Source organism: Prionailurus bengalensis, chromosome C2 (genome assembly GCF_016509475.1).
Source record: "Prionailurus bengalensis isolate Pbe53 chromosome C2, Fcat_Pben_1.1_paternal_pri, whole genome shotgun sequence".
NCBI lineage: Eukaryota > Metazoa > Chordata > Mammalia > Carnivora > Felidae > Prionailurus > Prionailurus bengalensis.
Genome location: NC_057350.1, coordinates 79670688 through 79685455, shown reverse-complemented (window position 1 = coordinate 79685455; position 14768 = coordinate 79670688). Strand labels below are relative to the sequence as shown.

General features: G+C 38.6%; 1 protein-coding gene across 9 annotated transcripts in view; it reads left to right on the top strand.

The window, feature by feature from the left end:
* The window catches only part of LOC122491615 (LIM domain containing preferred translocation partner in lipoma), a 679043-nt gene that overhangs the window by 514268 nt on the left and 150007 nt on the right, over positions 1 to 14768 (top strand). For all 9 annotated transcript variants that reach the window (XM_043594610.1, XM_043594613.1, XM_043594611.1 and 6 more), the window contains one exon: positions 2174 to 2300. In XM_043594610.1, coding sequence (XP_043450545.1) covers positions 2174 to 2300 — 127 coding nt within the window. The remainder of the gene's footprint in view (positions 1 to 2173; positions 2301 to 14768) is intronic.

Sequence of the window (14768 nt, the reverse complement as noted above, 5' to 3'; positions counted from 1 at the left end):
CACTTTAGAGGAGACCTTAAATTTAACATTTAATGTTTATTGAATAAATGAGTCTAGGATGGGCTCTTGTCCTGGGTTTATCATAACTAGCCCTGCCCTGATCTTTTTGGATGTTAAATTTCCTTATCTCACAATGAATAAAAGATTCCAGCATGCAGCTCTATTTTTTTTTTTTTTTGTCTCTGTCACCGGCCACATACCGTGGTTTATTCACTGTTGTCCGTTCTCCATCCAGATTGTGTCCAACAATGAAATAAAATCCCGATGTAAGATTAGTAACCAACATAAACAAAAATTGAGGGCCTTTTAAAGGCTTTCTGCATGTCCATACTCGCAACCTCCTGTACATTTCAAATACCTAAAAAATGAAAAATACAGAGAAAGGTCCAAATAGGTGCCAAGTAACAACTTGACATATGCTTAGATGGCGTTTTATGCCTCAGACATCACACATTTGTACAGGTATTTGTGCTTTGTAGGATTTTCACATCTAAGAACTCATTTAGTATAGGGAGGAGAACAGGTGAATGAATATGCAGCTATAAGTTTTGTTGAAGTGATTCTTGTAAACTGTTCATGAAAGGAGAAATTCTTGATAACAACTTAAGGATGCATAAACAAAGAGGGAGACAAACCATAAGAGACTCCTAAATACAGACAACAAACTGAGGGTTTCTGGAGGGGAGGTGGGGCGGGGGGGATGAGCTATATGGGTAATGGGCATTAACGAGGGCACTTGTTGGGATGAGCACTGGGTGTTATATGTAAGTGATGAATCCCTGAATTCTACTCCTCAAACCAATACTACACTATATGTTAACTAACTTGGATTTAAATTAAAAATTAAAAACATAAAAGTAAGAAGAATTTACATTCTCAGTCCCAGCTTTCTCCATTAGTCATCATGGCCATCATTATTTCTTAACTTTTTAAAAAAATGTGTATTTATTTATTTTTGAGAGAGAGAGCATGCACACAAGCAGGGGAGGGGCAGAGAGAGAGAGGGAGACAGAGAATCCGAAGCAGGCTCTGGGCCCTGAGCTGTCAGCACAGAGCCCCACACGGGGCTTGAACTCACTAACTGTGAGATCATGAGCTGAGCCGAAGCTGGATGCTAACCCAACTGAGCCAGCCAGGTGCCCCATTTCTTAACTTTTTATAAGTTTTTTCTGTTATAAGCACATTGATTAAAGATGCGGGGGTGTGATACCAGAAATGGTCAAAGTTATAATATACGCAAAGGAAAACAGAATTATACATTATACATCCCCTTTTATTTACATCATGCAAAGCTACTTTACATCTGGCATCTGGCCTTTCTTTTTTCTCTACATACTTTGGATTCTTGGTCAAACATCTCAGGTAATCTTTCCCCTGACACTTGACTCCCTGACAGCGCTATAATTCTGGCTCGCTCACCTATTTAAACACCAACCCAGTATCAGTGCTTTTTACCTCCCCCATTTGGCTGTTTGTAGTACTAGGGGGAAAAGCTACTCAACCACCTTAACCAGAACACAAGGCCATTCACTTTCTGCCCCCCTTCACCCCATAAGATCCATCCCATCTCCTATCTCAAGCTTTATACAAGCTGCAGAAATACACAACTGCCAGGAGCTCCTTAAACCAGTTAGCCTTTTCTCACCTGAATATGAGAACCGCTGCCTATAAGTTTCCTGCCTTTTAGCTGAATAAGTCCTAGTCTTCACCTGCCTCTTCTCTGGAATACTTCCTTTCAGGCTACATGAGAGGTCACTTATGTGCCCTGATTGTGCAGTTCCTAAAGTTGCTTTATCTTTAATTATTAATGTGCCTGTACCTCTCATTTGACTGTAAACTCCATAAGGGGGGAAGCTCAATTTATTCATCTTGTTTTTATAAATATACAACTGCTCCATAGTGACTGCTTAGCAATTACTGAATGCAATAGATTCCTACTATTGTAAACATGGTTTTCTAAAGCCCGGTAGATGACTCATCTCACTAAGACAGGTGAATACTGACAATGATGTGTCCAAGATCAGACACCGAAGAATGTTAAAACTGATTCTAAAACCCAGATCTCTTAGTAGCCATGTCCAGTACCTTCTCTTGTACAATGCAAACGCTACTTGATTGCTTTGATTCTCTAGATTGCATTTAAAGAACTAACTGTGTGTTTTCTGCCTTTCAGAGTGGACAAACAGGATCCATGGGGCCTCCAGCTGTTCCCCCTTCATTCCGCCCTGAAGATGAGCTCGAACACCTAACCAAGAAGATGCTGTATGATATGGAAAATCCACCTGCTGATGAATACTTTGGTGAGTGGGGTTGAGAGCTGGCTTCTGAAGTGAATGCCTTGTTCGGTTTTTCTTAATTGATAATGAGGAGTATCAGCATCTCCACTGGCAAACGATTTGGGTCTAGATGCATTGGAGTTCGAATGCACATGCACAAAATGGAAGGTTCTGGAAATTGCTTTGTGAGACTGCCATAAATGTGATATCTGTTCAGCTCATACTAAAAGCACAAGGGTATTGTACAGTTTCTTGGAATACAAATTTGATTTTAAAACTAATTTTTGACAGTTTGTAAGCTTCTCTACATTAGGCAGAAATAGGATTTCTGTATGTGTTCAGGCTCCTCACTGGTCTAAATATTTATATACGTGCAGGGACATCTGGGTGACTCAGTCGATTGAGTGTCAGACTCTTGATTTCGGCTCAAGTGACGATCTCACGGTTGGTGAGATCGAGCCCCATGTTGGGCTTTGAGCTGACATTGTGGAACATGCTTGGGATTCTGTCTCTCCCTCTCTCTTCACCCCCCTTTTCTCTCCCAAAATAAATAAATAAACATTTTAAATAAATAAGTACATAAATATTTATATACAAAATACGGAATTGGATAGTGTCTAAATTCTGTACTCTCAATTCTTGCCCTCTGAAAGTTTAGGAAAAGATGTCCCACTGTATTTTTTTCAACCTTCTCCCCTCTCCAAATCTGTGAATAATTATGAATAGTTATTTCATCCAGTCCGTTAGTGTAATGTGAATTTATGAACTAAATGCCAATTAAGAGGTGTTATGAATACATAACCTGTACTCAGGGAGGTTGTAATTATTCAGAAGAGATAAGAAAAACACATAAGTAATGACTAATCTTGGTAGAAAACCGTAAGAGGCATAAGAGAGACTTATGTTAAATATTATAAAATTTAAAATCTCTACTTCTCAGGAACATCAGGAATGCCTTCTAAGGGAATCGGTGGCACCTGAACCTGGCCCTTTTAAAGCAGTGCCTCCCAAACTTTCTGTGATGAAAACTGTTTCTTTCTCCATCTGTTGGAGACCAGTATTTGTATAGAGCACAGTTAAAATTAATCACTAAGAAAATGAAATAAAAACAATACAAAATGGAAGGCCAAGTTTTACCATTATGAGATCTAACAGGGATGTATTACTCTATTAAAGTGTTATATTATTTTCTAAATACTCCCTGTTTTTGTACTTGTTCCATTGCAGGGCGATAAACATTTCTTAAACACCCATCCATGGACCACAGTTTGAGTAGTGTCGTTTTTGGGACATGTGGAGAGAGGATATTACATTGAGGGGAGAGCAGCAGCAGAGGCACAGAGGTGGAAACATTACACAGGGCTTTTATTTTTTCTGACATTTACTATTTTCGTGTCTCCCCCTTGCTTCCTATTTGGGAATATGTACTATTCGGTGAACTGAGAGCCCTGATCCAAAGCCACGCCATAGATGGAATGGGTTAGGATATGAAAAATGTAGCACTGATTTATATATAGGGTATAGGTCAATAGGGGGAATAATTAATTCTGGTTCTGGTCTTTTCTGTGCCCTTGACTAGCTAAGCAGCATTGAAATGTGCTCCATCTGCTTAAGCCCCATTTCCCACCTTGGTAAATCAAGAGTGTGCAGCAAATGATTTCTAGAATTTCTATCAACACTAGTAGTTCCTATAGAAACAGCACTAATCCAAAGAAATAAAACAAAACTAAAAGCTAAACATAACTTGATAGGACAAATGCATGGAGAATAGTTATTTTAAAAGAGTCTCTAGTTACATTAAAATATACCAAGAGTGCATCATACTCTTGTTCTTGATATGGGGAAAAGTTTTATATTGGAATCTAAGGTAAAATTTTTAAAAGATCATGTTAAAAGCAAAAAATAAGGTTACCATATTAAGGTATATTAAAAATAAAAAGCAACTAAGATAACATGTATATATGCCTCAAATATCATAGCAACTAAATACATACCAATAAGGAAAATTGAACATAGATGGTATTTGTGCTTATGACTATGTATTAAGATCTCTGCAAAATAGACATAAGTTAAATATTATCTTTGCATTTAAGAACTGCCCTAGTTACTAGCGTGGACAGCTTGAACAACTCTCTTATGCTCACTCAGTCTTTGTTTTTGTTTTGCTTTATCTATAATATGGAAATAATTGCTAGCTCATACTGTTATTGTGAGTATTGAGTGAAATATTTATAGAAAGCACTTAGCCAAGTTCTTGGCATGTAGAATGTCCTCAATAATCAAAGTTATCCCATGCTTTATTTAAGAAAATAAAATATGCCCATTAAAAATCCATTAATAATACCTGATTTAAATTTAAGTTCCTACCAAAAATAGAACATGTGTCACCAATTGGTAAATAATCATTGCCAAATAAGGATTATGAAGCATGAGAGAGAATGTGGAATAATGATTAACTTTTATTGAGTGCTTACAATATGGTGTCACTATTTTATGTACTTTATAAGAATTAACTCATTTTATCCATATAGAAAATATATAACCCTGTAAATGCTATGATTATTTCCAGATTAGGAAATTGAACCACCAAAATGTTAAGTAATCTTCCCAATATCGACAGCTAATAAATTGCAGGACTGGATTAGATTCCAGACTCTACTTTTTTTTTTTTCCTTCTAAAAACTTTTCCCCCAGCTTTCCTAAGATTGACCAACAAAACAAAACAAAACAAAAAACCCAAAAAACAAACAACAACAACAACAAAAACAATTGCACATAACCAGGATCTACAACTTGGTGGGTTTGGACATATGTATACATTTGCCTTGCCATCAACACAATCCCACTAATAAACATATACATTACCTCCAAAAGTTTAAGCTGGATAATTAGGAATGGTTTTATGGAGATCAGCTTTGGATAGACAGAAAATAGAAGAAGGATATTCTCTCCTAAGTAGATAAAATGAACAAAATACAAGTTGAGGTCAGGATTATTTAAGGAAAATTTACTTTAGGTAGAAAACATCCACCAAGTGCCTATTATGTGCAGACTACTCTGCTAACTGTTGGAGACATAAAGAGATAGGCAGACATTGATCTTACCTTTGAAGGTGCCTTTAGTCTAATAGAGAATATATACAGGGTTATAGTGTTTAATCCTAACACAAGACTGAAAGTGACAAGTGACTGAATCAAAGTTGAGCCAAAGTTCTTTGAGAATTCAGAAGAAAAAGGAGAATGGACATCCCCAAGCAGGAATGAAAGCATGTTTATAAATGGTTAGCATTAAAGTTACGTCTTTAAAATTACGCTAATAGAGATTTGGAAGAGGGACTACAGTAGAGAAGCGATGTCATTTCCAATAAGGGAAATTTTAACATAATGTAGAATAAAATCGTTAGAGTGAATCACCAATGTGGAAAGGAACAAAAATTAGGATATAAGGTTGGAGAAGAAGGCAGGAGTCCTCAATGGATGGCGGATTTAATTTAAAAACCTATTAAATATTCAGGGCAAGTTTAAAGAAACTTGAATATGAGATATATATTAGATAATACATCAACATTCATTTCTTATGTGTGGTAGTGGCATTGTGGTTATACAGAACAGTGTCCCAATTTTTAGGGGCAACATGTTGAAGTATTTAGAGTGAAGTATCATGATATCTGCAACTTTCTTTGAAACAGTCTAGATAGATGATAGATAGGTTGATAAATCTACACATATATATAGATACAGATACAGAAACAGATACAGACACAGACACAGACACAGACATAGACATAGATATAGATATTGTGGGGAGGGCAAGTCACTTTACATTAAAACAACTAGAGATGCCATTACCGCACAGCTACACAGAACATCCTTCTTCCCCCCAAAGGTATTGAAGCTTCACAAATGAATTATGTTAAGACTCCTTCCTTGGGTGGGAGAAATAGTTACATTCCTCTGCCTTCTAAACTTGAGTATTTTAATGAATTTTTTAAAAATGTTTGCTTGTTTTTTTGTTTGTTTGTTTGGGGAGAGAGAGAGAATGAGAGCTGGGGAGGAGGAGACAGAGAAGGAGAGAGAGAATCCCAAGAAGCTCTAACCTCAGCATGGAGCCTGACTCGGGGCTCAATGCCTTGACCCTGGGATAATGACCTGAGCCAAAAGCAAGAGTCGATGTTTAACTGACTGAGCCCTCCAGGTGCCCCAATGAATTTGAGCTGCCTTCTCTTGTGTACGTTTCCTTCTTTTCTACTGGACACATACCTTTCCTACTGCTGAAGAGATGATAGTCATTAGAATGGTGATGACAGAAGCTGATATCTGTCGAAAGCTCTATTCACAGTCACAGTCTGACTGACGGGTCTGGTGACAATGTCTTCATTTTTATAGGGGAGGACACAGAGATTAGAAAAGCTGAATGAGTTGTTCAAGGTTTCGTAGTTAATAAGTTTCAGGATTTGGACTTTTTCTTGTCCTCTCGAGTCCGTGCTGATTCATCACCATTACAGAAAGGCATATGTTGTTCCTGCAGATTGTCAATGGTTGGCTATCCTGCCTCTTGTCATCCTTTCCCTCCCCAAGTCATGATCTTCAAGTGAGAGACTATCTTTGCCCAGGGGCATTAGTTGTATAGTCAGAACTTCGATGTCACTGGCAATATATTTTAACTGTGTATAACTCCTGAATTAACTGATGTGACACTAAGCATGGGCTTTTTGCCATGGTTCAGATACCTACTTTAAGACTGCACACCTAATACCTCCCCACCAACCATGTTAGCTGACTAGCCCTTCCGTTGACCATGAGGGGAGGAAAACTGCTGATAACTACAGCACATCTCAACTGACTTTTCTTAAGTCAGACCTTGATAAAATATTACAAGCAGGTGCACTTCTCTAAGCTACTCCTCAACTGGGCATTTTTTTTAATGGTTCTCCTAAAAAGATGTCAGTTTTAGTGTTTCCATGCACTCCCTCTTCCATCTACTTCAAAAAAACAGGGATTGTTTCATTCCAGTATTAGGTAAATGCCACAAGGCATGGACCATAGCCCATCAGATGGATGAATCCATATCTTTAAAGAGAAGACAAAACTCTCTCATGCTCTGAGCATTTTCCATCTACTTAGGCTTATATAATTGGACTCTAGCAGATGCCCAAGTGTCTTTTCTCCCAATGGAGTCCTTGAGAGGGCCTCAAAACACTACCCTGTAGGGAAAAGAAAGGAAACACACCAGAAAATTGGAGGTAGAAGAAAATTCTGATCTGATTCAGTAACCAGGCAGTGGGTCTTTGGCCCAAATCGTTTGCAGCAAGGCTTGCATCTTAGAGCAACCCGTTTCCCTGGGCAACTAGGAAAGCATGTTTTTACTAGGGGAGATTCTCAGTTCCAGGGATACATGTACAGAAAGAACAGGAGGTGATGAACTATGAATTATTATAAGTTAGAGAAAACTGCAGAACTTAAAATGAGAGGCAGAATTTTAAATTTAGCTATTAAAAAGAATGGGGAGAAAGGCAACACTGCCAGAATATTAGGGAGTTTACAGGGATAGTTGCAGTCATTGGAGCTTTTATTTTTCAGACAGTTTTGAGGAGGAAATGGAATGGAAAGTTGAGTTTGTCTGTAGATATTTTTGCCACATCTTTTGAATTTATCCAAGAGTTTTCCATGTTGGTTGACACACCCCAAGCCTGTAAGTCTTGCACTTTCATTCATATTGAAAGAGAAAGTATGTTTGTGGAGGAGAGGTTCCACGTTGTGATCCCTGTGTCCATGGCACAATTCTCCCCCAAATAATGGTGTTCTGGCTGCACAGACCCTGAGACCCAAGACAACATTACTGGAATGTAGTATCTCTGGAAATGAGAACTGTGATATATCTGAGGATAGAATGAAAATATCTACCAGCTTATTTTTAAACACAAAGCTGTAATTATCTTGGCATTGCTTACATAGTGTTGTCTTATTCCTTTAAAAAAAAAAAGTGAAGTGTGTGAGTCTCAAAATTGTCTAGTGAGCTATTTGAAGAATCCCTATGCCTTCAGAACAGCACTAGGTAAATTCTCTTCACAGAACTTGGCATTTGTCTAAGGATTTTTGTTTGTTTGTTTCTCTCTGAATATTGTTATTGAGGTATATTGGGAAATTTTACATAAAGACAGTTCTGAGGGAACTAGGAGAGTTGGGCAGAAGCGGAAGGTAAGCAGCAGTGGGGACCTAGCATGTGGTAAGCCTCAAGAGAAGAAGGGCATGGGTGGGCCTGTGCTATAATTACTTTATTAATAAAACTAACTCACCATACTTGGTGCTGTGTATCTTCTCAGTGGAGAGCAATATGGAGGTCCAACGAATGTTTGTGAGTAGAAAGAGAGAACCCCAATCAATGAGGATGTTAGTCCATTCCTCTTCTGTGCTAGTAAGACCTGTTGATAAGTGAGCATGTCTAGGGGATTTGGACTATGATGCCTAGGAAACTGCAAACCACTATTTGAGATACTGTTGAAGGTGTGGAGAAAAGAAAACCTGGAGCCCGAGTGCTGCTGGAAGACTCCCACGTGGAAAAGAATTAAACTTAATATCCATGCTTCCAAAGTTAGCAACAAAGCAAGGCAAGTGAGGGGAAGCTAGCACATTCCCATGTAGTATAATGAATTAACTTTTTGAGCAGACAGAAACCAGTTCTTGGAAGAGTCTAGGCCCACACCCAATAACTCCTTGTCGGGGAAGCGGTGATCGGTATCCCAGCATCTCATGGACAATGAGATTGCATTTGGAAAGTACTATCCTGCTCTGATGGTTCAGTGACTTGGGTGTCTAAACTGGCCTAGGAATCAGCCTCTTCCGTCCACTGTCTTGTTCTACCCCCAGATTATCATTACTGCTATCTATATACCGCTCGTAAAACATTTCCTACTGGTTATATCATTTGAGCTAAACAGCAGCCCTGCGAATCAGACAGTATTTCCCCCCATTTGGCACATGAAGACACACAGGATCTGAATAATTAAGGGACTCCCCACTCTCCAGGGCCACCACCCGCCCCTACAAGTCAGAGATCCCATAACATAAATCCCCTACATGGGGCAATTGCAGTGAGGCCCAGGCCTACTACTCTAGAACCTGTTCTCTTTGTACCCCATCACACTCTTTGCACCCTGTTGCCAGATCGGTCATAAACCTGGAGGTAGACCAGTCACCAGGTTCTGTGCTTTAGCTTCTCTGTCAGTACAAGGAATAACGTGTCTGCTCTGAAATGCACTTAGAGGGTCTCAGCTGAGAGGTGCTGAGTAATTTGTTTTTCTTTGTTTTTATGATTTTGTGTCAACAATGTAATGTCCAAGGTGTTCTGTCACCTATAAACTGGGAAATGACTCCAGGTGCACAGTTGCCTTTAGTACAGGTGGAGCCTGAGGCCTTTAGGATCTTATTTTCGCACACACACACAAAATGACCTAATTAATTAAAAACCCCAAAAACCACAATGAGAGAAAAATTAGAAAATGCGTAGCTTAGAGAAAAGGTTATATTGATTTAGGAAAAAAAATGGATTTCTTGGTTTTGCTTCTCTCCAGTGCTTTGTTTAAGGTATCTGTGGGTCATGGGAATAGAATGTTTTCTAGTTAATGAGACATATTAGATATATTTCCTTTTGTGGTAGTGATTTCTGGTAAAATGTTTGCTTGGGGCAATATATGTTTACAGCACTAAATAAATAATCCTCAGCATTGTATGTGTTCCATCTTAGCACACGTTAATTTTTAATTAATTTGGCTATCGAGTGTATTTTTAAGCATTGATTTGGGAACCTGGGCTTATAGTATCATAAAGAAGAATTTAAACTTAGAAACTTTGAGAAACTCTCCAGAATCATGTTTCGTTTTCCAGAAAACTGAAGTCCAGATGACTCATTCAAGGTCATACAGCTGGAAGTGTTTTAAAACTCTATGGCCAAAAATTCCTTTCTGAATAAAGAATAGAAAGTAGTCTCGTCTGCTGGGAAAAGGAATGGCAGGGTTATTCAGAAAAGTGAGGAAGTAGGTTTGCCTGCTGTTTTCATGAACCCACTCCTGGATACACCTTCTTCAAACTTGAGTGAAGAATGGATTGTCCTTAAAAATAATACAGTCAGTAACTTGTTAGGGCCTATGTGTGTATACTGTCCTGAGTTCCTTGATTTTTAAATACAAAATAGCTGAAGAGATCCCCAAAACCCTTTTTTTTCATTTTCATCAGATTACTTATTTGTAATATTTCTTGTCTACTTTCCCTACTAGAATGTAAATCTGATTGAAGGCAATAATTTTTTTAGTTCACTGCTGTGTCCCCATCTTCGATTCTAGAACTAGGCCTGACTGATAGGAGATGTTTAATATTTGTTTAATTAATTAATCAACATATAAATGAAAATTGTGAGGAAACAAATGCGTATTCCCTGTGGCAAGACATGGTATACAGTAAACTACGGAGGGATAATATTTCATTCATTTAATAGATATTTGTTTAGTGCCTTCTAGAATCATAAAAGGTTAGAGCTGGAGAGAATCAGAGACTGTGTAAGGAAAACTCCCTCATTCTTAGAGATGATGAAGTGAGTGAGTTTTCTAAGTTGCCAACCAGTTAGTGATAGAGCCATGGATTATAATTCAGACTTTCTCATTATTTCTTTAAAATTTATTTATTTGGAAGCACCTGGGTGGCTCAGTTAAGCATCCGACTCTTGATTTTGACTCAGGTCATGATCTCACACTTTGTGAGTTTGAGCTGCACGTCAGGCTCCAGGCTACATAGGTAGATAGGAAAACAGCTTTACTGTCTCTCCCTCTCTCTCCCCCTCCTCCACTCACTCACTTTCTCTCTCTACCTCTCTCTCTGAAAATAAATAAAAAGTAAACTTAGGAAAGAAAAGTTTTCAAAAGGGGGGTTCCTGGGTGGCTCAGTCAGTTAAGAATCCAACTCCCTATCTCAGCTCAGTTCATGATCTCATGGTTTTTGACTTCAAGCCCTGCATCGAGTTCTCTGCTGACAGTGCAGAACCTGCTTGAGATTCTGTCTCTCCCTCTCTCTACCCATTCCCCACTTTCTCTCTCCTCTCTCTCTCTCCCCCTTTACTTATTTTGAGAGAGAGAGAGAGACAGTAAACTCCATGCTGTCAGCCCAGAGCCCAAAGTGGTGCTCCATCTCACAAACCATGAGATCATGACCTGAGCCAAAATCAAGAGTCAGACACTTAACTGACTGAGTCACCCCAGGGTCCTCATTCTTTCTCTTTAATCACTTTAAGGCATGGAGAATGTGTAGAGCAAGGTACAGTTGCTACATTCCTTGAACTTCAGTAGAAACTAGATTGACACCCTTAGACTTGATCTCTTTTACATGTGTTTTCTCTGAAAATTAAGGATTGAAATTGGTTACTTGATAGGTTACATAGTTGAGATGTTTTAAGTTCTAGATCATATTTCCTCCCATTTCCCTCATTTCCCACTGTGGGGTTTATAGTCCTTGGAACCTAGGATAATCTCTCAACTCGTCAGTTTGCTACTATTCTAATCTAAATGGGTCAGATGCGCAAGGTGTCACATTGAAAGAAACATCCTTACCCCATGTCTATATGTGTTTTCCATAGCAACCAGCTATGAAAGGTCATTCACTTACAGTGGGCCCCTTCAAGCATATGAGACACCACCCAGGATCGATGTTTCATTCAGTCTTTATATCAACAGCAGACACTCACTCATTCAGTCGCATTGAGATCATCATTCTCTTTATCAGAGAATGAAATGTAGAAAAGAGATTCCTACTTCATAATTAAAAAAAAAATGTTTCTTTGCTTAATGACTGACAGCAAACTTGGCGATCTGGGAGAGAATGCACTGGCATGAGCACACGGTGTGTACCCACCCCCCCGCCAAAAAAAAAGTTCCAATTCTTAGGTTGTTTATGGTTATGTGCTGAACCGTGTGGCTAGAGTTTAGACCAAAACCTGCAAGTGCTAATTATGCATTTTCTGATCTTACACACACAAATACAGATAACTCTGAACTCCACTCCCTTTAACCCTCCAAACCATCCTCCTTACCCCTCACCTGCTCTTTCCCCACAACTTTCTCTATAATACACAGATAATCATCTCCTTCCAGACTTTGAAGTGACATTAGGTTTGTCAGAAGGGCTAATGAGTTGACTGTCAGCAAAGCCATTGTTTGAACATCTGCGGAGTTCTATTTGATAGGCATCTATTGTACTTTTAATTGAACATATTCATTAATCTACAAATATTTATGGAGTGCCTACTATATACCAATCATTGTAGTGTGCTTTATGGGAAATGATGGAAATGAGGTAACATAATGGTCAAGAAGAGAAAGCATTGTTAAATCCTATAGCACCAAGGGCTTGGATGGAGAACACATTTTATGAATGGCAGTGGAAAATACATGGCTTTTCATCTAGGTTCAGAGGCTTTTTCTGCTATTACCAGTTGACCCGGGCCAAATTAAATGTCACAGGAGTTCACATGAAGAGACCCCCATTGCTGGGGAGTAGACTGGTTGGCAATGTACTAACCCTTGTACTATCTGAATTCTCAGTTGAATGCTTTTAAAGAAAAGCAAGCAGAGGGGCACCTGGGTGGCTCAGTGGGTTAAGCGTCCAACTTCGGCTCAGGTCATTAGCTCACAGTCTGTGAGTTCAAGCCCCACATCGGGCTCTGTGCTGACAGCTCAGAGCCTGGAGCCTGCTTCAGATTCTGTGTCTCCCTCTCTCTCTGCCCCTCCCCTGCTCAAGCTCTGTCTCTGTCTCAAAAATAAAAATAAAAACATTAAAAAAGAAAGAAAGAAAGAAAGAAAGAAAGAAAGAAAGAAAGAAAAGAAAGAAAGAAAAGCAAGCAGAAAATATCCAAGGCCAATAAACTGGGAAGATGGTCCAAATTAATGACCTTATTCCAATTCTCTTCCTAGCTGACTCCAAAGTCAGTCATATTGTATTAAATTGTCCCAGATTCATTACAGCAGCTGCACAGCTGTGAGCTCAGACTTCAGCTGGTTCTCTAACTATCAGACCTTCTCCTGGACTCAACTCCACTCATACCTGTGAGTATCATGTATTAAAATTCAATGAGGAAACAGAAACAGTGTGCAGGAGTGACTTGTTGAAGGAGGCTAAGGAGATGCAGTAGGCGGGAGGTACTAGAAGACAGTTACTAATCCCCACTGCCTCGATCTCCCATTTAGGCTTAGGATCATGGCAAAGTTAGAGAGGCACTTAGAAATCATCTAGCTTCAGAGATTCCCATTCTTTGATAACTGGAGGCACCTTTATAATTTTTATCATAATGCATTAACTATCTGTACTATTTTTTGCCTAATATTTTTATTTAAATCAATTAAGTTTTGGCCTACTTTATCTTCCTCCATGCCAAAAATATCCATAATCTGATTTTATGGGTTGAAATAATTGCTGCTTTTTCCCCTTAAAATACATTAAATCAAACTCCACATTGGAATTTTAAAATGTTTATCCATGAACCCCCTCATGTTCAAAATAGTGGGAAATGCGGATAGAATTCATCAGGAAGACAACTTGATGGAATACCATGAGGAAATAATTTCCTCAAGGTCACCCATTGAGTTGACTTTAACAAAATAAACATTTTTTACATCCAGAGGCATCACGTTATCGTGACAGACAGGGTAGTGGTTTAAAGAGCCAGAAATCAAGCATTCTGAGGCCAGATTCTGGGCCTGACACTCTCCTGCTGACTTGCTGTGACAACTTAGTTCAGCCCCTTTCCAGGGGCCTCATCTCCTTCGTTAGGACATTAAAATACATAATTTATAGATCCTTCAGCCCCTTATTTTTTTGCCTCAGATATTTTTTTATGCATTGCCTTCTATACACGTTAAAACATAGGTAGATAGGAAAACAGCTGATGTAGAATTACAACATTGATTGCTTCAGAGTTCCACGGGATTGGAAGATAAGCTCAATGATCTATTTCCTAGGCCATTTTATACTCTGCTCAATGTTGTTCCTCATTTCTTAAGGTTTATGAGAAGATTCACTGCATTTAAAGTAGCTTTAACTATCAGTTAACACAAATAAAATAGGATTGTAGAACATAAGGAATACTCTGTATTGAGGTGGATACCCTAGCATCACTGTTTAAGGATTTTCCTGAGTCAATAATGTTGTTCACTAATGTTACTTGGTATACGTAAGTGAAATTAATATTGGTAACCATTAATGTGACAATGGTCTTCAGTGTAGATAATCCAGCACTGTCATAAAAATGCAGAATGTATCTTTTGTTACATGGCACCGAGAAACAAGCACTGGACTTGGAGTTCAGGATATCCAAGTATAAGTTCTGTATCTTCTCTGTATGATACTGTGGACACTTGTCATTTGTAATATGCTTTGGAACATATTGGTATGCATTATTTAAAAACATTATTATGTCAGTTTTAAGATTAAAGTTATCATTTCCCAAAAGAAC